The sequence below is a fragment of the Callospermophilus lateralis genome, chromosome 1 (assembly GCF_048772815.1).
Source record: "Callospermophilus lateralis isolate mCalLat2 chromosome 1, mCalLat2.hap1, whole genome shotgun sequence".
NCBI lineage: Eukaryota > Metazoa > Chordata > Mammalia > Rodentia > Sciuridae > Callospermophilus > Callospermophilus lateralis.
Genome location: NC_135305.1, coordinates 14,679,423 through 14,699,395, shown reverse-complemented (window position 1 = coordinate 14,699,395; position 19,973 = coordinate 14,679,423). Strand labels below are relative to the sequence as shown.

The 19,973-nt window shown below is 40.2% G+C and overlaps 1 protein-coding gene across 1 annotated transcript; it reads left to right on the top strand.

Moving 5' to 3' along the window:
- The first annotated feature begins 4,698 nt into the window (after positions 1-4,698).
- Ndufb2 (NADH:ubiquinone oxidoreductase subunit B2) lies at positions 4,699-9,643 on the top strand. Its single transcript, XM_076832642.2, has 4 exons — positions 4,699-4,869; positions 6,607-6,751; positions 8,166-8,264; positions 9,524-9,643. Exons 1-3 carry the CDS (start codon positions 4,772-4,774, stop codon positions 8,238-8,240), a joined length of 318 nt encoding a protein of 105 aa, XP_076688757.1. The 5' UTR covers positions 4,699-4,771; the 3' UTR covers positions 8,241-8,264; positions 9,524-9,643.
- Positions 9,644-19,973: the final 10,330 nt, after the last annotated feature.

Here is a 19,973-nt window from a genome sequence, read left to right as displayed (position 1 = left end):
AAGCCATATGTGGGATGTTGTAGTTTTCCGTCACTGAGTACAAACCATCTTTAAACATTGTGACTAAAAACAACATTTATTGTCTCTCAATTTCTTTGGGTCAGAAATCTGGGCGCAGTCTTACTGGGTCCTCTGGCTCAAGATATCCCCTGAGCAGTCTCACTGGGCCCATCTGTTACAGCAGCAAGAAAACATGGAATTGAGACTTCAAAGGGGAGAAAAATGGTAACAAATGTACATTAACAGCAATTTTCCAATTTAAAAAATAAGAATATTAAGAGGAATATCTTCAAAGTTAGAGTAAGTATCTTAAGAACTATGTTTGATTTATAAATTCATCTTTTAAGGAGAAAAGGCTACTTCCCTGGGTATGAGGTGGTAACACAGCAGCATGGCATCTCTTCCTGAAGAGACATCTCAACTGAATCCCACAGTGTTGTTAACGCTACTGGAGGAAGGACTTCCTTTCTTCTTTCCAAGCCTCTCCTTACCCCCAGGGAGATTAGTAAGCCTTTAGAAAATTCGATAAGCATCAGTTAAAAAATTAATTTATTTGTTCTAATTTGTTATACATGATAGCAGAATGCATTTCAATTCATAGTACATAGACCTCAATTTTTCATTTCTTTGGTTGTACACATAGTCACACCATTAGTGTCTTCATACATTACCAAGGGTAATGATGTCCATCTCATTCCACCATCTTTCCTATCCCCATACCCGCTCCCTTCCTCTCCCCTCCCCTTTGCCCTATGCAAAGTTCCTCCATTCCTTCCATGCTCTGCCCCTGCCCCCCATTTTGGGTCAGTATCCACTTATCAGAGAAAAGATTCTGCCTTTGTTTTTTGGGGATTGGCTTACTTCACTTAGCATGATATTCTTCAGCTCCATCCATTTACCTGTAAATGCCATGATTTTATTCTCTTTTAATGCTGAGTAATAGTCCATGCCATAGTTTCTTTTTTTTTTTTAAAGAGAGAGAGAGAATTTTTTTAAATATTTATTTATTTTTTAGTTATTGGCAGACACAACATCTTAGATTGTATGTGGTGCTGAGGATTGAACCCGCGCCGCACGCATGCCAGGCGAGCGCGCTACCGCTTGAGCCACATCCCCAGCCCCCCAGTTTCTTTATCCATTCATATATTGAAGGACATCTAGGTTAGTCCCATAATTTAGCTATTGTGAATTGAGCTGCTCTAAACATTGATGTGGCTGTGTTACTATAGTATACTGTTTTTAAGTGCTTTGTGTAGAAACCAAGGAGTGGGATAGCTGGGTCAAATGGTAATTCCATTCCAAGTTTTCCTCCATACTGCTTTCCAGATTGGCTGCACCAATTTGCAGTCCCACCAGCTTTTCCCCCACATCCTCACCAACATTCATTGTTGTTTGTATTTTTGATAGCTGCCATTTTTTTTTTAGCTTTTTTAAAATAAATATTTAACTTTTTTAGTTGTACACAATACCTTTATTTTGTTTATTTATTTTTATGTGGTGCTGAGGATTGAACCCAGGGCCTCAAATGTACTAGGCAAGCACTCTACCACTGAGCCACAACTCCAGCCCTGATAGCTGCCATTCTGACTGGAGTAAGATGGAATCTCAGGATAGTTTTGACTTACATTTCTCTAATTGCTAGAGATGTTGAACATTTTTTCATGTATTTGTTGACTGATTGTATATCATCTTCTAAGAAATGTTTGTTCAGCTCCTTAGCCCACTTATTGATTGGGTTATTTGATTTTTTTAGTGTTTTTTGAGTTCTTTATATATCCTGGAGATTAGTGCTCTGATGTGTGTGGTAAAAATTTGCTCCCATTCTGTAGGCTCTTTCTTCACCTCACCGATTGTTTCTCATGCTGAGAAGCAGTTTTTCAGTTTGAAATCATCCCATTTATTGATTCTTGATTTTATTTCTTGTGCTTTAGGGGTCTTGTTAAGGAAGTAGGGGCCTAATCCCATATGATGAAGATTAGGGCCTACTTTTTCTTCTATTACGTGCAGGGTCTCTGCTCTAATTCCTAGGTCCTTTATTCACTTTGAGTTGAGTTTTGTACATGGTGAGAAGGGTTTAATTTCATTTTGCTACATGTGGATTTAACAGTTATCCCAGAACCATTTGTTGAAGGAGGTTATCTTTTCTCCAAAATATGTTTTTAGCCCCTTTGTCTAATGAGATAACTATACTTATGTGGGTTTGTCTCTGTGTCCTCTATTCTGTACCAGTGGTTTACCAGTCTATTTTGGTGCCACTACCACCATGCCGTTTTTGTTACTATTGCTCCGTACTATAGTTTAAGGTCTGGTATTGTGAAAGCATCAAGTTTTGTCAACATTTTTTTTTTTTTTTCATCCCTTCTCATCTCAGACCAAGGCTGGGGTTAGGTGCTGTATGGTTAGGTGTCTGTTCTCCTAGTGTGTTACACTGGAGTTTGATCTGCTTTTAGAAGCTGAAAGCTCTGTGCCAGGGTGTGACATCCCTTCTCTTAGCTGCTGAAATGTGGCTATCAAGTACTATGCTTATCTGACAACCAAAACAGGGCGTTCTCCTGTACCCTGTAAGGCAGGAAGGGATATTTGCCCTAGGAGTTTTTAAAGCATGTCTGGAAAACAAATATACTTCATTGTTTCGTGGTTACTATAGTTTATTGACTGGGATCATAAACTTTTTTCTTTTTTTCCAGGACTAGGGATTAAACCAGGGCCTCATGTTTGCTTTACCCTTGAGCTACACCCCTAGCCCTTATTTATGATCCTTTCAACCTCAGCCTCCTGAGTTTCTGGGATTACAGTTGTTGACCACCACATCTGGCTAAGACCATAAAATCTTTATATTAAAAAAACAGAAAGTGATGCAAAAAAGTACCCACCTATCTGTAGACCATTGGTGGATCCTGAACTATATATTGCTTTAAGTACAGCAAGCATTAAAGTCTAAAGAGTTTGTTTTTTTTTTTTTAATTTAGTAAGAAAGATGAAGAGGGTGAATGAATTTGAGTTCTACTGAATTACTTTAGTTCTCGGAAAGGAATATATAACAAAGGAATGAAAATTTTTGATGTGCTTGAGCCAGGTAGTAGCTTAAATAACTCACTTGCAGACGAGGGGCGTTGACACCCAGAGAGGAAAAGTGACGTGTCCAAATTCATAGAATTAATTGGCAGAGCGAGGTTTGAACTCCAGATCTTCGGGCTCCCAGTTCCTATGATATGTTTTAAAATTTAGCTGTGTTTGTTTTGTGGCCTTGGAAACACAGCATTGCTCTTTGCTGGGAGCCAAGCAGCCATGTAGCTTTCTCTCAATTCATGGACTATTTCAGAGGTTTGCACATGTCATTAGAAAGAGTAACCAGTGAATGTTGTAGTCCAGAGAAAGCCATTCTATTGCAATAAACCAGTAAACCAAGTTTCATCCAGCAAATAGTGGATGCCTTTTTCTAATTAATGCACCTGTAAAAGTAAGACTGCAGTGTGGAGCATGGTGGTGTGTACCTGCCATCCCAGTGATTTGGGAGGCTGAGGCAGGAGAACTGCAAGTTTAAGACTCTGTCTCAAAATAAATAAGTAAATAAAAATGAAAAGGGGCAAAGAAGGGTCAAACCAAGGTTGTTCACAAGGGCCTGAGGCAGTTCAGCAATCAGTTTTATGTGGCCTTACCTCCTGAAACACAGATTTTAAAGGCACACATGAGTCCCCTCTCTGGCTACAGAAGAAATGGTATCATATTCAATGCAGTCACATCCACAAATTCAAGTCAATACTTCGCTTCAAAGGCATCCTACTTCTCATATTTGTGACTATATGAGGTTTTCAGTGTGAAATACTGTGGAACTTAGCAAGATCATTTCAAAATGATATCTCCGAAGTGTGAGGTTGGCAGTTTTTTATAATTTAGGCAAGCCTGGAGGTTCGGAGAGAAATTACAACCCATCTGGGGAGACCTTAAGAATTTAGGGGTGGGAGGAGTCAAGAGAGGCTTGGGGTCCATCCACGATTGACTAGAAGATAATATTAAGAGACAGAAACACGTGCGGTGGGTGGGGCGGTGGGGGGTGCGGATTTTTAATCCCAGCGACTTCAGGGGCTGAAGCTGGAGGATCGCCAAGTTTGAGGCCAGAGTAGATTCTGTCTCAAAAAATAAATAACAAAAAGGCCAGGGGTGTAGCTCAGTGATAGAGCTCTCCAGGGCTCACTCCCCGCACCCCAATATATTAATGTCAATGGATTCATCCTAAGGACTAATGAACTAGGAGCCTTCTTAATGTAGATTCCTTGGCCCTACTCAGACTTGATCCTGAGTATCTGGGACTGGGCGTCTCAGGGATTCTGATCCCACCAGTCTACGTACTCATACTTTGGAAGAACCACTGGTCCGCAAGGATGCGGCACTAGACGTCCTATGGATAGGAGTCTGGAGAACAGTGCAGGGGGAGCAGGAGAGTGGCAAGGGCACGGGGACCCAGCTCAGAGTGAGCGTGTAGTTTTTCTGGCCAGGCAGAGCGGACAACGCTCCTCGCCCAGCGGGAGTCACAGGTCTCCAGGATCCGCCCAGCCCACGCCCGGGCGGGCCAGAACCGCTCACCTCAGCCTCCCTACGCCGGCGCCGATAGGAGCTCTTTGAACCGAACCTTGCTAACGCCTGGATCTGGCCTCCCCGCACTCCATCTCCCTCGGGGGACTAGGACCGCCCGTGACGCCACGGGGCGGGGATCCGGGAAGTGACGCAAGCAGGGCGGGCGGCCTGGGACGGCTGTCGGGACGCTGGGAGCATGTCGGCTCTGGCCCGACTGGCGCCTTTCGCTCGCGGAGGAGGCCGCCTCTTCAGAGTTTGCTGCGCACGGACGGGTGGAGGCAGCGGAGTACGAAGGTGAGTGTGGGGCGCGGGGCGAGCGCTCCACCGGCACTGACGGCCCTTGCCGAGTCTGGACGCCCTCACCTTGAGGCGGGAGGTTGGGCGGTGCGCGCTCACGCGGCTCCGCGCGGGGCACGCTGGGTCTTGTGGTCCGTCCGGGTGGCCGAGTTTGTGGGGCGGGGCGCATGCGGTAAAGAACCGGGGCTGGGGTGGGACAGCCCGAGAGTCCGGCGGGAGGCGACGGAGCCCTGGAGGGAATCCTGGGCAGCCGCAGGTCGTAAGGCCGGAAAACAGTAGGGCTTGATGGATGGATGTCCCTAAAACGTGAATCTCACGACTACAGGGCGTTTTTGCTTTTTAAATTTGACGTTTAGAAATCCTAGGTTGGAACGATTCTGTTTTGCTGCTGCTTTTTTTTTGGTACTGGGGATTCAACGGAGGGGTGCTTTACCACTGAGCCACATCCCCAGCCCTTTGTTTTTTAAATATTTATTTTTTAGTTGTAGGTGAGCACAATATTTCATTTTTATGTGGTGCTGAGGTTTGAACCCAGTGCTTCACGTCTGCTAGGTGAGCTCTACCCTGAGCCACAACCCCAGCCCCAGCTCCAGCTCCGGCCCTTTTTATTTTTTATTTTGAGTCAGGGTCTAGCTAAGTGGATGAGGCTGGACTTGAACTTGTGGTTCTCCTGCTTCAGTCTCTGGAGTATCTGGGATTACAGGCGTGAGCCTTCAGCTCCATCTGTTATTTTTTTGGGTGGTGTTTCTTCCCAATTTATTTCCTTCCTACAGGACTCACTCATAGTATCTTGCTTTGATGTATTTTTTGGTTGTGAGCATGTTTTCCTTGAACATACTCTTTTATTTGAATTCTTTGAGGTCTTGCTTCTGGTAGCCTCTTGAGGACACCACCAATCCAAGATTACTTTAAATTTTCGGCCTGGGTTATGGGACCACAGGCCAACCCTGGTAGTGTGAATTCAGATGCAAATCTACCTAAGGACTGGCTTCTCCATGGTTTATTTCTCATTCACCCTTTTGCCATGGGGCCTAATAATTAGACTGCTGGTCTTGGTTGGTCTCACTCAGTCTGCCTCTTTTGTCCTGTAGCTGTCAGGGTGGAGGTTCTAGGACAGTTGGTAAATGACAGCTTCGGCACTTGACTAGTTTCGAGGCTTTGTTTTTACTTGGATTTTGCCCTTGAATTTTGTGCCTGGTCAGTGATATTGGTGGGGGGTGGGAATATATATGAATTTTATATATTGTTTATATCTTAAATATTTAATTTTATCTATGATAGTTTTTTCGATTTGGAAGGTTGCTCAGAGTGTCTTATCTAGTTTGTTTCAGTGTAGTAGTTAATCTAGTGTGGAACATAACAGTCATAGTGTGCTATGCACATTTAAAGCAAGCTAAATGAAAGGGATTACAATCCTTTATCATTTTGTCTGTACTTTGGTGGAGGGGATAAGAAATGTTAGCTTTAATTTCTAGGATGTAACTCAGGGTTTTGGACGGCTTACTTCTTTGAAAATATAGCCAGGTGCAGTGTTGCCCACCTGGAATCCCAGAGATTTAGGAGGCTGAGGCAGGAGAATTTGCAAGTTTGAGGCCATCCTTGGCAATTTAGCAAGACTGTCTCAAAATAAAAAGGGCTTGGATGTGGCTCAGTGGTAGAGTCCCGCTGGGTTCAATTTCCAGGAAGTATCAAGAAAACATAGCAAATCATTTCCCATTTGGTTTTGTCTGCTAGTGCTGGTGGTGGTGTGCATATTGAGCCTCGGTATAGGCAGTTTCCCCAGCTGACCAGATACCAGGTGATCCTGGGTGAGTTCTTCAGTGCGACCATGTGGTTCTGGATTCTCTGGCGCTTTTGGCATGACTCAGATGCTGTGCTGGTAAGTACAGAGACTGCAGTTTCTTGTCCTTTATTGAGTAGGGAAAGGGAAGGTAGGATAACAGTGTAGCTTGTTTTTCTGTTTCTAGACCATTATTTCTTGTGTGAATATATTCCCTTCACTACTGTGTTGTCCACATGTGTGCAGGAATCCCATTGGTAATGAAACTTACCTTTTTTTTTTTTTTTTGGTAATGGGGATTGAACCCAGGGGCACTGGGCCACTGAAACACATCCACAGCCCTGTTTTGTATTTTATTTAGAGACAGGGTCTCACTGAGTTGCTTAGCAACTTGCCATTGCTGAGGCTGGCTTTGAACTCATGGTCTTCCTGCCTCAGCCTCCTGAGCCACTGGGATTATTGGTGTGTGACACTGTGCCCCCCTCTTTCTTAAAAATATTTTTTAGATGTCAGTGGACCTTTAATTTATTTATTCATATGTATGCTGAGAATTGAACCCACTGCCTGACACATGCTAGGCAAGTGCTTTTCCACTGAGCTACAGTCCCAGCCTGAAACTCATTACCTTTTGACCTCACCTGATCGCGTACATTTTGGTGGTCCACATCTTATGGTTTTTGTTAGGTTTTCATATTTGGAAGGGAGATGAGAAATTAATTCTCTTACCATCTAAACTTCGGATTCATTGGCGGATTAAATACTTAAATGATTATTAGTGTTCTCCAGTCTCTCCAGAGGCAAGGGCAGTCAAATTAGAATGGCCTGGATATGAGTTAATTTTTCTGAAATCTGTGCTTGTGGGTCCAGAGTACTTTGGCTTTTAGTACATTTGAGTTTGTTTTCAAGATAGGAAAAAACCTTAAATGGTATACAAATTTGGAAACATCATGTTGCTTTACATTACATTTCTCCTAAAAATAATTCTTTGAAAGAGCTGCTTAGGTGAACTGGCAGCACATTTCCTGTTTAAAACACCTGTTTCATTGTAGGTCAGTTGTCAGTAGTATACTTGGCTACTACCATGAGATGATACAGACAGATTTGTTTCTAGGTGAGGATTGACGATGCTGACATCAACCTGAGGCTCCCAGATCTCATAGCAGGAATGACAGGAGTTGGAAACATTTATATTTAAGACATTGTCCAGATATGCAGTATCTTTGAAATGTGTTGCCTCCACTTCCTCCTATATTCTATCACAAATTGGTTTAGGCTGGTGCCTCCATAATGGGGAGACTTAAAAATTCAGGCCACTGTGCATGATGAACAGATTAAACAATAGTTGGGCCAACAGTTAATTAAGGGAGAATTTGTTCCTGTGGTACTTAAGGGCTGTATATATGGCAGTAAGCCTTACTCCTTTTTTTTTTTCTTCCAAGATTTCTTTTGAAATTTAATTAGTTACATTTAGCTTAGATGCCTGACTTCTTTTTCTTTTGAATGGTGTGACTAGGGTCATTTTACATATCCAGATCCTTCCCAGTGGACAGATGAGGAATTAGGTATCCCTCCTGATGATGAAGACTGAAAGTGTACACTCAGCTCTTTCCAAGTAAGTATTCCCTAAGTTCCTATTTCTAAGTTATTCTTTACCTTTTTGTCATATTTGTTTTTATTTTGTACCTTTGACAGTCTTGAAGGAACTGCATATTCTAGCAGCATGAAGCACAGTTAATCATGTCATGTATCTAATTTTTGCTTTAAGTATCTTCACCTGTGCTCCTTCTGCCCTTTTGGTCTTATTTTCCTTTTTATTATATATTTTAAAAAATTAGTTTTCCTTAAGATTACAGTTTTAGGGTCCCATTTATCTATCCATTTGATTAAAGGCATATTAATTCTGCTTGTGTGAGGCCTTGGATTCAATCCCCAACACAGAATCACAACAGAAAGACCAATTCTGTGCCAGGTCCAGGAATACAGTGGTGAGTAAACAAGACAGGGAGTTTATGGTATGTAGTAACAAAAACAGTGTCCTCCCTTTTCTCACCATTTAAATGGAAAGATCCAGCATATGGGTCTGTAACTGTGGAATTTAAGTATATGGAAATTAATTGTTTGAACTACAAAGAGTTATGGCCTTTCATTTTTTTGCGATGCTGGGAATTGAAGCTTGGCCCTCATGCATGTGGTAGGTGAATGCTCTACCACAGAGCCACTCCCATCCTGAACTATTTTCCATTCTTTACTGAAAGAAGGGAAGTATTAGGAGAATACCATTTCCCTTCCAAACCCTCAGGCATTGACATTCTCATTTACCTTTTTTTTTTTTGGTACTGGGGATTGAGCCCTGGGGCACTTAACCACTGAGCCACATCCCTAGCACTTTTTATTTTTTAATTTTTGTTTTAGTTGAGATGACACAATACCTTTACTTTTATTTATCTTTATGTGGTGCTGAGGATCGAACCTAGTGCCTTACACATGGTAGGCAAGCGCTCTACCACTGAGCTACAACCCCAGCCCCTTTTTATTTTGAGACAGGATCTCCCTAAATTGCTGAGGCTGGTTTTGAACTTAAGATCCTCCTGCCTCAGCCTCCAAGTCTCAGGGATTCAGGTGTGTAACCTATGTACCCGTGCCCAGCTAACACTAATCTCCGTGTTCTGCCAAGTGTTCCAGTATTCCTATACACACCTGCATTAACACTTTGTGTTGATGACTGGATGTAAACCCTTTGAAAGACCGTGATTTTGCTTCTTCCTCTATAGGCTACTCACATGGTCAGAGCTCAATAAATGCTTGAATAATGTGAATTTTGATTAGTAAGTATAAAAATACTTAAAACTTTCCATTTTTGTTTTCCTGCAGGAGCAAGGTGAGAATTTCAAGAAATTATGGACTTCATAGAGTACATTAAAAGTTGTATATTAAAGTGATTTGGAAAAACAATAAACAAAAAAATAAAGTGATTTAGCCAAGAACGAAGAACTGAGTTATCGTTTCTCTGGTAGTGACAACTACCTTTTATTTCCTGGGCCCCATCTGCTGTGCTAAGTGGTTCGCCTGTCCTTTCAGCTCATTCCCTTGGGTGTTCTGTAACGTAGGACATTAAGGAACAGGGAGATGAAGTTACTTGCTGAGCATCGCACCCTGGTAAAGGTGAGGTAAGGTTTGACTCCACAGCTCATGCATAACTGCAGGGCAGAACTGCCTCCTCCTTAGCTAACATCTTCTTCACATGCATGTAGACAGGTAATGTGGCCACTCTCACCATTTCTCTACTGCAGGTGGATTCTTGTCCTAAGAGTAGAGGTTAGGGGTCAGTGTAGACCATTTATTGCCTGTGTATCTCCCATGGGCTGGGCATTGTGTTGAGTGGCCTTTTGTAGGACTCTTAAATCTCTTCTTTTAATTCTTAGGACCAGAAGAGTGGGAGACAAGATGAAACAGGATTTGCTAAAATGTGTTGCAAAGTACTTTCCAACTTTCTATAGCATTGCAGCATTCTGAGAATAGATGGGACAGACTTTTCCTTCATCCACAGATAAAAGTTTTCAATATAGGGTAGCTTGTTGACTTGCCCAGAAGCACTACTATTCATTTTTTAAAAGTTTTTGACTATTTAGGCATTGGGGATTCAGTGCTATAAGACAACTAAGATTCCATTCTCAGGAAACTTAAATTTTAGGAAGGGAAGACAAGCAGTAAATCAGTAACTGCATGAGGTTTACTAAGTGCTTTGAAGGAAATATCACTGGGTAATGTGCTAGAAGTGGGTGAGGTAGGTGTACTGCTCTTGTGGGTTGTCAGGGAAGATGTTTGAGCGGAACAAGTAGAGCCTAAAGGAAAGGTGTGTTAGGGACAAGGAGCAGCAGAAGCAAGATCTAGGGTGGAATGGTGGCAGCTGTGTTTGAGACAAAGTCCAGTGTGGTTTCAGCAAGTGAGGAGAATGTGGCAGTAGATGATGTTAGTAGGACATGATGATGAGTTCAGATTTTATGTTAAATGCTGTGAGCAACCTCCGGCAGGCCTTAAGCAGGGTTAGTACCGGGGATTGAACCAGGGAGGGGGGCGCTTAACAACTGTGCCACATCCCCCTCTTTTATATTTTATTTAGAGACAAGGTCTCACTGAGTTGCTTAGGGCCTTGTTAAGTTGCTGAGGCTGGCTTTGAAGTCACGATCTTTCTGCCTCAGCCTCCTGAGCTGCTAGGATTACAGGCGTGTGCCACCATGCCTGGCACTTTCTTTTTCTTTTTTTCACCTTGGGATTGAACCCAGGGTGTTTTACCACAGAGCTACATCCTTAGTCCTTTTTATTTTTTAATTTTTTTTAAGCATCTGCTAAATTGCTGAGGTTGGCCTCAGATTTATAATCCTCCAGGGATTACACGCGTGCACCATCACGTTCAGCTTGATTTTGTAGTACTTGGGTTTCCTCTTCTCCTTTGCTTCTCTACACTTGTTACAGAGAGGGCACAATAACAGCATGAGACAGTGACCCCTTCCCCATTGGCGGCTCCAACAGTCCTAGTAGGCCTGATGCAAGGGGTACTGCAGACAACCTGTGTAGGGGCGACTGTCTCAGGTCACAAAAGTGTTTTGGTCTTTACTTTTAAAAGACCATCAGGTTGCTCTGTACTTTAAAAATCTATTTTTTCAGTGGAATCCAGGGGCACTGAGCTACACCCCCAGCCCTTTATTTCTCAAGACAGGGTCTTGCTAAGTTGCCCAGGTTGGCCTTGAACTTGGATCTTCCTGCCTCAGCTTTAGGAGTTGCTGAGATTACAGGTGTGCACCATCATGTCTGGTTTTGTACATTTTAGGTCTCACTGTTGTCTTCCCCTTAATAAAGTTCTTTTGGAGAAAGAATATAATCTACAACAGTGAACTCAATAGATAATCTCATTAGTTCTTTTCCTTAGAAATCAGAATTGCTTGGGGCTGGGGTTGTGGCTCAATGGTAGAGCACTCACCTAGCATGCACGAGGCACTGGGTTGGATCCTCAGCACCACATAAATGTATCCACCTAAAACTTAAGAATAAATATTTTTTAAAAAATCATATTTGCTTGACTTGAACTAAAAGATAACTTTTATTTATTTATTTATTTATTTTTTTTTTTAAAAGAGAGAGTGAGAGAGAGAGGGAAAGAGAGAGAGAGAGAGAGAATATTTTTAATATTTATTTCTTAGTTTTCGGCAGACACAACATCTTTGTTTGTTTGTGGTGCTGAGGATCGAACCCAGGCTGCATGCATGCCAGGCGAGCGCACTACCGCTTGAGCCACATCCCCAGCCCAAAAAGATAACTTTTAAAATATAATTCTTTTGTTAAAATGAATACTGGAGATGGGCTGGGGTTGTGGCTCAGTGTTAAAGTGCTTGCCCAACATGTGTGAGGCACTGGGTTTGATTCTCAGCATATAAATATAATATATAATCTAGGCATATAAATATGCATATAAATGAATGAAGAAAATAAAGCCCACCAACAACTAAAATATATATATAAAAGAATTTAAAAAAATGAATATTGGAGGGCTGGGGTTGTGGCTCAGTGGTATCACTTGGGTTTGATTTTCTGTACTACATAAAAAAATAACAATATTATGTCCATCTACAGTTAAAATGCTAAAAAAAAAAAAATACTGGAATTCTCATTTACCAGGCTTGGGCTATGAAATCAATTTGAGTTGATATTAAAAAATTGTTCCTGCCTTTTCAGAGGAGTGTGCCTCCATCTTGCTGTATAGCATATGGGATAATACTTAAATGTGTGAGGGTCCAAAAGAGATGTTAAGCACAATATTTTTAAAAAAATATTTTTATTTGTAGATGTTCATTATTTAGTTTTTTTATGTAGTGCTTGGGTTTGAACCCAGTGCCCCACACGTGCCAGGCAAACGCTCTATCACTGTGCCCCGACCCCAGTCTCAACCCTGAGTACATTATTTTGATGGCAGTATATAAAGGAAATAACTGAAGACTTTCTGTGGGCCAGACACTCTTGCAAACATTTTATATTAGTTTATTAAATCCTCACATTATTATTTCTATTTTACAAGATGAAGAAATTGAGCTATGGGGTGGATGGGTTAGGTAATTTGCCAAATCACACAGCAGTTAGAGGGAGAGCTGAGGTTCAAATCCTGGCTGGCTGGCTCTAGGTGGAGCTGGATTATTTGAGTCAGCGCAACATGGTATAAAACTTTATTATATCTAACAGTTAATTTTATGTTACCTTATGTATTAATATGCTTATAAATTTAAATTTCTCAAAAGTTTTATGAAACAATACTTATCTACGATGCACACTTAATTTTGCTTTATTCTCTTCTACCTACTTAAAAAGAATGGCTGGTTGAGACCTCCTAATCTGATTATACTACTCACTAGTGGGCCTCAACTTAGTTTGAAAAGCTGGCATAATGCTTTTGAGAACACAGTCTCTGGAGTTAAACTTGCTGGATCTGACTCCTAGGTCTACCATTTATTTGCTGTGAGTTTGGGCAAATTACTTACCTTGTCTGAATCTCCTTTGTAAAATGGATTCAATGAGTATGTAAAGCTCTTAGAACTACACCTGGCATGAAAGAAGTACTCTTAAATGGAAGTAATTATTTCTAGACCCCTGGGTCTAAGCTAAATTTATGTGACAACCCAAAGAAATGTTTGATTTTTTAGGAAACCCTCCATTATGAAAAGAGACTTAAATAATAAATATTCAACAGATGTAATACCACTCCTTGCTTTCCAAAAACAAACCAAAGCAAAACAAACAGAATTAAGAGTGGTTTCTCTCTTGATGAGTAGCTAAAAGTACACTGTAAGTTTCAGGGTGGGCTTGGTAGATGGAGAGATGTGCATAAATTGAAAGTTTGCTGGTGAAAGCATTACTGATGGCAGCTGAGGATCAAGTGTCAAATTTTAGTAACTGTTTGCCTATGGAAACTATAAATAACACAGGCATCTGAGATGAGGTGCTGTATAAGGAACACCTGTCATGTGCATGTTATCAGAAGGTAACAGTGGTCATCTTGGTTCTGCTTTCCCTTAGCATTATTCTATAGAAAGGAGCACCTGTTGCCCCCACCACCTCATCAGGAGCACCATGGTCCACAGGCCAGCAGTGTCAAGGAAGCAGGAACCACCCAAGCCACATGTGACCTGCCTCAGCATCAGTGGCTTTACCTTATTGAGGATGGCAGGGGTTAGTGAGTACATCTAGCACTTCCAGCTCATAACTTAGTTCCTGGAGTCAACACCCATTTCTATCCAAAGTTCCCATTGCCATCATGATCATAACAAAACAATATATGTTGATCTTGTGCCCTGGCTACACAAGCTTGGGCAAGGCATATCCTTCAGCACTTCATATGGTTCCTAATAGGAGAGGACATGGGCCAGATTATCTTTAATAACTCTGCATTAACATTTTGAGCTGGGGAGACTACATAACCCAGATAATAGATGGAATAATCACAGCCCCTGACAAAATTTCAGAAGTGCTTGTGTAGCAGTTCTTTGTAACGGCATCTAAAAAATAAGTTTATTATTACATTTTTTTTTAATATGGTGCTGAGGATTGAATCCAGTGCCTCACATGTGCAAGGCAAGTGCTCTACCACTGAGCTACAGCCCCAGCTCCTGTAACAGCATTTTATAATAACTGAAGAATTTACTATTCTGGGACATTTTATGGAAATTTCTAATACATATTTATAGAAAAGGCCAAAATTACTGTCATAATCACGAATGAAGTTCTTTTCGAAAATTAGTTTCTCTAATATTTGGATTAAAGAATTGCATTTTTCATATGAGAAAACTAGTTCAGAGAAAATAATGTCTTGATAGCATTCTTCGGATTGGAGGGGCATGAAGGGTATGAAAATCTGAAACCAGATTCTTAGACCTGTGCCCCTTTGGGGAATTATCTGTCTTTCATACTGTTCTCAGGATTTCCAGGTGAAGTTTTAAAACTGTTGACTTCTCTTTTGGAAACCTTATCTGGTGATTTTATATATATTTGTCTAAAGATATTTTAGGTGTTTTTCAAAATTCAGGTCATGAAATCAAATGCATAAAGACAACTTATTAATATGATTTAAAAGAATGAAGTTGAAAACATGAGTGCATGTTTGTGAGCATATTCTGTTAATGTAGAAAGTGCAAGTTGTGTCAAAACATTTGGAAAAAAATATGAAGGTGAATTTCTACAGATTGATATATATATTTTTTCTTTTTTTGGTTCTAGTGATTGAAAGCAGTGATGCTTTACCATTGAGCTACATCCCCAGCCCTTGTTTTGAAGTTTTTAAGTCAGGGCCTAACTTGCCAAATTGCTGAGGATGGCCTTGAACTTGCTGTTCTTCTGCCTCAGCCCTGGAATCACTGGGATTGTGTGCCATTGTGCCTGGCCACACATTAATTTTTAAATTTACCAAATTAAAGCACACACTTGAACTGTGTGATTACACAGAGTGCTTATTTTAAACTAAAGAAACATAAGGTCACAAAACTGTCAAATTGAGGGTCATCACTAGCACCTGATAAAAGACTGGTTACCACTGTAAGACATGTAAGTTGGACAGCACGTAGAGTGTAGCATGCAGGAAGCTTGACAACTTTAGCTTCTATTCACGAAGCAGTAATGACACTATATATGAAACAAAATCTGTATTTCTCAGTCTCCACTGCCTGCAAGAACTACCTGTCGAAACTGTTGACTAATTTTGTTATTCATTGTAAGTGCTAGAAAAATAATCTTGAAAAAGACTTCTCCATGCAGTCAATCTTTATTATAGCAGTATTCGCATATTCACATCAAATACATAGAACTTTTTTTGCCTTTTATATAATACAGAGTTTTTTAAATAACTTTACACAGAAATAAATTTCTTCAATCTGATTTTCAGCTATCTTTTTAAAAATTCTCCATGCTTTCTATCCAAACTGAACAATATGTTCCATTATACAAATTTACATGAGAAAAACTCCAAAGTACAAATGAAGGGACCTGAGCAGGTAAGAGAACCAAAGTATCAGGAAGTGGGTATGGAGGAGAATTAAAAAAAAAAAAAAAGTTCAAGCAAACGTTGAGGGTTAAGGATAAGAGGGAAACATCATCCATTTGACTGAAAATAAATGTCTTTCTTATGAATTGAAAAATAAGCTTTAAAAATAGTTACTCCATTGTAATTTTTGCAAAGCAGGTATAGAGAAGTCTGAGGACAAGAAAAAGCCCCCACCTTTTTACTGGGCCACCCTAGACTCCATGAGAGCCTTTTTATAATGCTTAAGCAGAACTGAAGTGAACTAAACCCAAACCTCTGGCAATTACAGAAAGGAATGTGTGAGCTGCCATAAGGTTTGGGGTGGTGAAACAGGAGTCGTTAATTCACTGCAGTTTAAACACAAAGCATTTCCCTTTCTTCTCCCTTACAGGAGACTTGTCCTCAAACCAAGAAGTACATGAAAAGCGGGGGGATTTCCTTTTCCTTAGTCTAAACCAAAGAGTAATCATAACTACCAAAGAAAATGCATGATGAATGGTCAAATCAATCCCCTGATCAGCTGTATGATCCCATCTTAAGAGAAGCAGCAACTGCTGAATGAGCAAAGGATCAGATGTATACCCAACAAATGGGGTTACCACAAATATCACTGTGATAAGTCTTTCAAATCAGGCGACATCAAGAAGGCCAAACAAGGCTACACCATATGGCATGGCCAAAGGAAACAGGACCCAATGAATTCATTTTCAAATGAAGAAAGGAAAAGGGTACAGTGCACACATGTGTGCACAAGACACACACATACACACACACACACACACACACCCTGGTATGTAAACTAATATAAGATGAAGATATTTAAATAAGACATAAAGGTTAGCCACTTATGTTGATAATTAACATGAAAAAAAGGCATTATATGTTTACATAGCTGGTTTTAATCAGCTATGGAACATATGTGAATGTATTAGGAATGATTTTTTAAAAAAACCGTTCACAGCTTAGAATAAAAAGCACTCTTATTGCACTCTTACATTTTATTTCTGGCAATTATAGTTTATTTCTTACCCTCACATTATTTTTCCCTATTCCCCAGACTGAACTGCCACCCCACCCCATTTTGGTCCCTTCTCTCCATCTGTGCCTAGTCTGGTAACCCTGTTGCTTAGGCTACTCTGCAGTTTCTTATGTAACTCACATCCCACCAAGACACATGGGATCAAAAGCTTAACACAAATGCAAGAGAGCGATTTTCAAAGCAAAACATGACGAAGCCCCTCAACTCATAACCCCATTCCAGCCTGTCAACAGACCCTTTCCTTATGCACCTCTTCATGCATTTCTTGCCCGATTCCCCTGCATCTACACTATCAATGGGAACCAGTGGTTGTGGGTGCTGGATCATGTACTCAGCCTGCCAGGAGAAGGAAATGGTTTGCACAAAAAATTTTTTGATACTAACATGAATAAATATATTTTAGTTCTGTTTTCAAAGAGTACTTCAATCTATAGAATTCCTTACCAAAAAATGCACCACAAAAAATGATACACTGGCTGCGTCCTCATGCACAACTGGTTATATCATTACAATTAGTCAAAACGGCTAAATAAATGTTTTTTGAAAGTGATTTAGTAATTAATGAAACTAAATTAGTTGAAATTGTGGGTGCTGAAATAAAGGATCTACTTTGATCACTTTGTTGAGGTGGTGACTAAGTGTCCTCATGTATATATATATATTTTTTTTTACCTGTTACCTTAAGATTTTAGGACTTCAGATGCTGTCCTTTTCTACTTCAAAAATACCCAACAGGAACTGTTAAATATCCTTCTCACAATGAACAACAATTAGGACTGAATTTTAATTTAAATGTCTAAACAAAAGTGAAATTAAGTTACTTAAAAAAAAAGCTTATGGTCAAATGTACTGATATAACAAACATCTTACCAGTATTTAACTTTACCAGAGCTAGAAACATGTACCACAAATGCACTGGTCACTTTACTCTCCTCTGGTCAGTTACAAATCATTGCCTCTGCAGGCAGAGGTGCTACTGCCCTCCTTGGGCATTAGTAATTCATTTCAGTATTTCAGCCAAACAGCTAAAGGATGTGCTGGGGACAATACATTGGCTTTCTTGGGGGTGATGAGGAATGAAACAAGATACAAGAACCACACCATGAAGTACATCCAGTTTTACACATACCTGCTAGGTCATTCACAATTCCAATGGCCCTTCACAAAGGAGGTCTCCAGAGATCGCCCTCCTTGGCCCCCCACCATGCACTACAGCAGGATTAATAGCACAGTCCAGCTTCATTTTGCAGACAAGTCTGGGAGGTGAGTTACATTTCAAACTCTGAAAATTCAGTGTCTAAGTTGGCAGCAGTACTCTGGAAACTAATCAAATCAAATTCTTTACTCTATTTTAATTTCTCCTTTCTCATTAGGTTAATACATGATTGCTGCCCAGCATTACAGTACTTCAACACTAAACTACAGCAGTTTCTTAAAATGTCTGTCAAACATTTCTGTTGTATAAAAGTTCCATGCTTTGAAGAACTGATGGGAGTAGAAAAAAGTTTCTCTAGAAATGTCACTGAATTGTATTTTCAACCTAGTTGCTCTATGTGATAAATATATCTGACTATACTAGGGAGTATGTGCTTTAAAAAAATAATTTTGTTCACTGAAAATTTACTTGTGTTTTCTCATTTTTTAAATGTGATTTTGGCTATAAACTCTTTAGTGCATTTATCTTTGCAGTCTAAATTGCACTCTAAAAAATATTAACACAGCTGAGTTAAACCAGAGTGGCTGCTCTCTTCATAAATCACTGATTTCTGCTAAAATTTTAGCTTTTTTTTTTATTGCATCATGAAGGCACAGTAAGATCATTTGGCAAATTGTCAAGGTATTTTTCTAGAGCCTCACCTACACCATTTCCCTGTTATGACCTGTAAGCTACTTGCTATTCCTACTCACAGTAAACCTTCCGTCCTGGCTGTGGTTTACGGCCTAACAGTTGACATCTGATATTCTAGCATTAAAAACTCCAACTGGGACAAAAAGGAGAATCTTGCATAAAGGGCAGTCACTCTACCCTCTTGGCTGGGCAGTCTCTCATGAGTATCTGTGCAAATGACAAAGCTGTGGCTAACTCATTATGAAGATGTGCTACCTTGCTGAGCCTACTGAAAACTAAGATCATATCACTGGTAGTAAAGCGATACCCTAACTATTTAACTCCATGCAACTGACTTCAGGTTAAGATTCTGAAACGTACCCCTAAACAGATTCTGGCACCACTTCCAACAACATTCAGATATTCGAACTACAATTTTTTTTTTTTTTTACAGTATCACTGCTTAAATGTATAATGCCCTTTAGGACAAAATGAGAGTGTTCAAATAGAAGTACACATAAAAGTTAAAATCTTAAATCATCTTCATGTTCTAAAGCTCCTGACTTTTCATATTTTAAGATAAATAACTATTCATTACCTCATCCTGAGGAGGTAGTTTTTTTGAAGAGGTCACCTGAACCCTGCAGTGTGTTTCAAACTACAGCTAGAAGAGATTTGCAAAAGCCTGGCGAGGTGAGTATGCGGGTGGGGAAAGGTGAGTCTGAGGAGGGGTGAGCTGCAGCTCCAGAGGTGCCTGATGGATACAAGATAGCGCGCTGTGATACAAGAGCTGTGACACACCACACAAGAATGAGGGTGTTTACAAAGTTTTGGGCTGACAGTGCTGAAGGCTGGAATTATTTCTTTTTAATGTTCTTCCTCTCTAATACCAACATAAACATAACTTATATGAAATTTCAGCTTCTAGGATGCCTCAGTATGACCTACTAAACCTCAAATACAATCAGGGATGGGATGTTCAGGAACCAGAATTTGATAGCTTGACAAAGTCTTTTAAAGTGCATGTAAGTACAAATGATCACATTGGATTTTTTTTATTCACAAACCCCTTCTATAAAACATGTTTTTTTTGGGGGGAGGGTCAATAGTATTTCTGTGGCAATTTTCAGGGTCCTAGACCCCAGTTTAATAATAAAGAAAAAAAAACATAAGAAATATTACATTATTTAAAAACAATCTTTTATAGTTGCTTTCAAATTTTTTAGAAGGCTTCATTCTTTCTACCAAAATGAAATACCCACAGAAGGCACTGCAACCACTTTATGGACAAGATTGACAGCTACAGCCTTATAAGATGATGGGTGAAGCAGCCACACACTGTCTCCACAAATTACTCAAAAAGTGCTTTGCACAAACAAGGGTTTCTTCCTTCTAT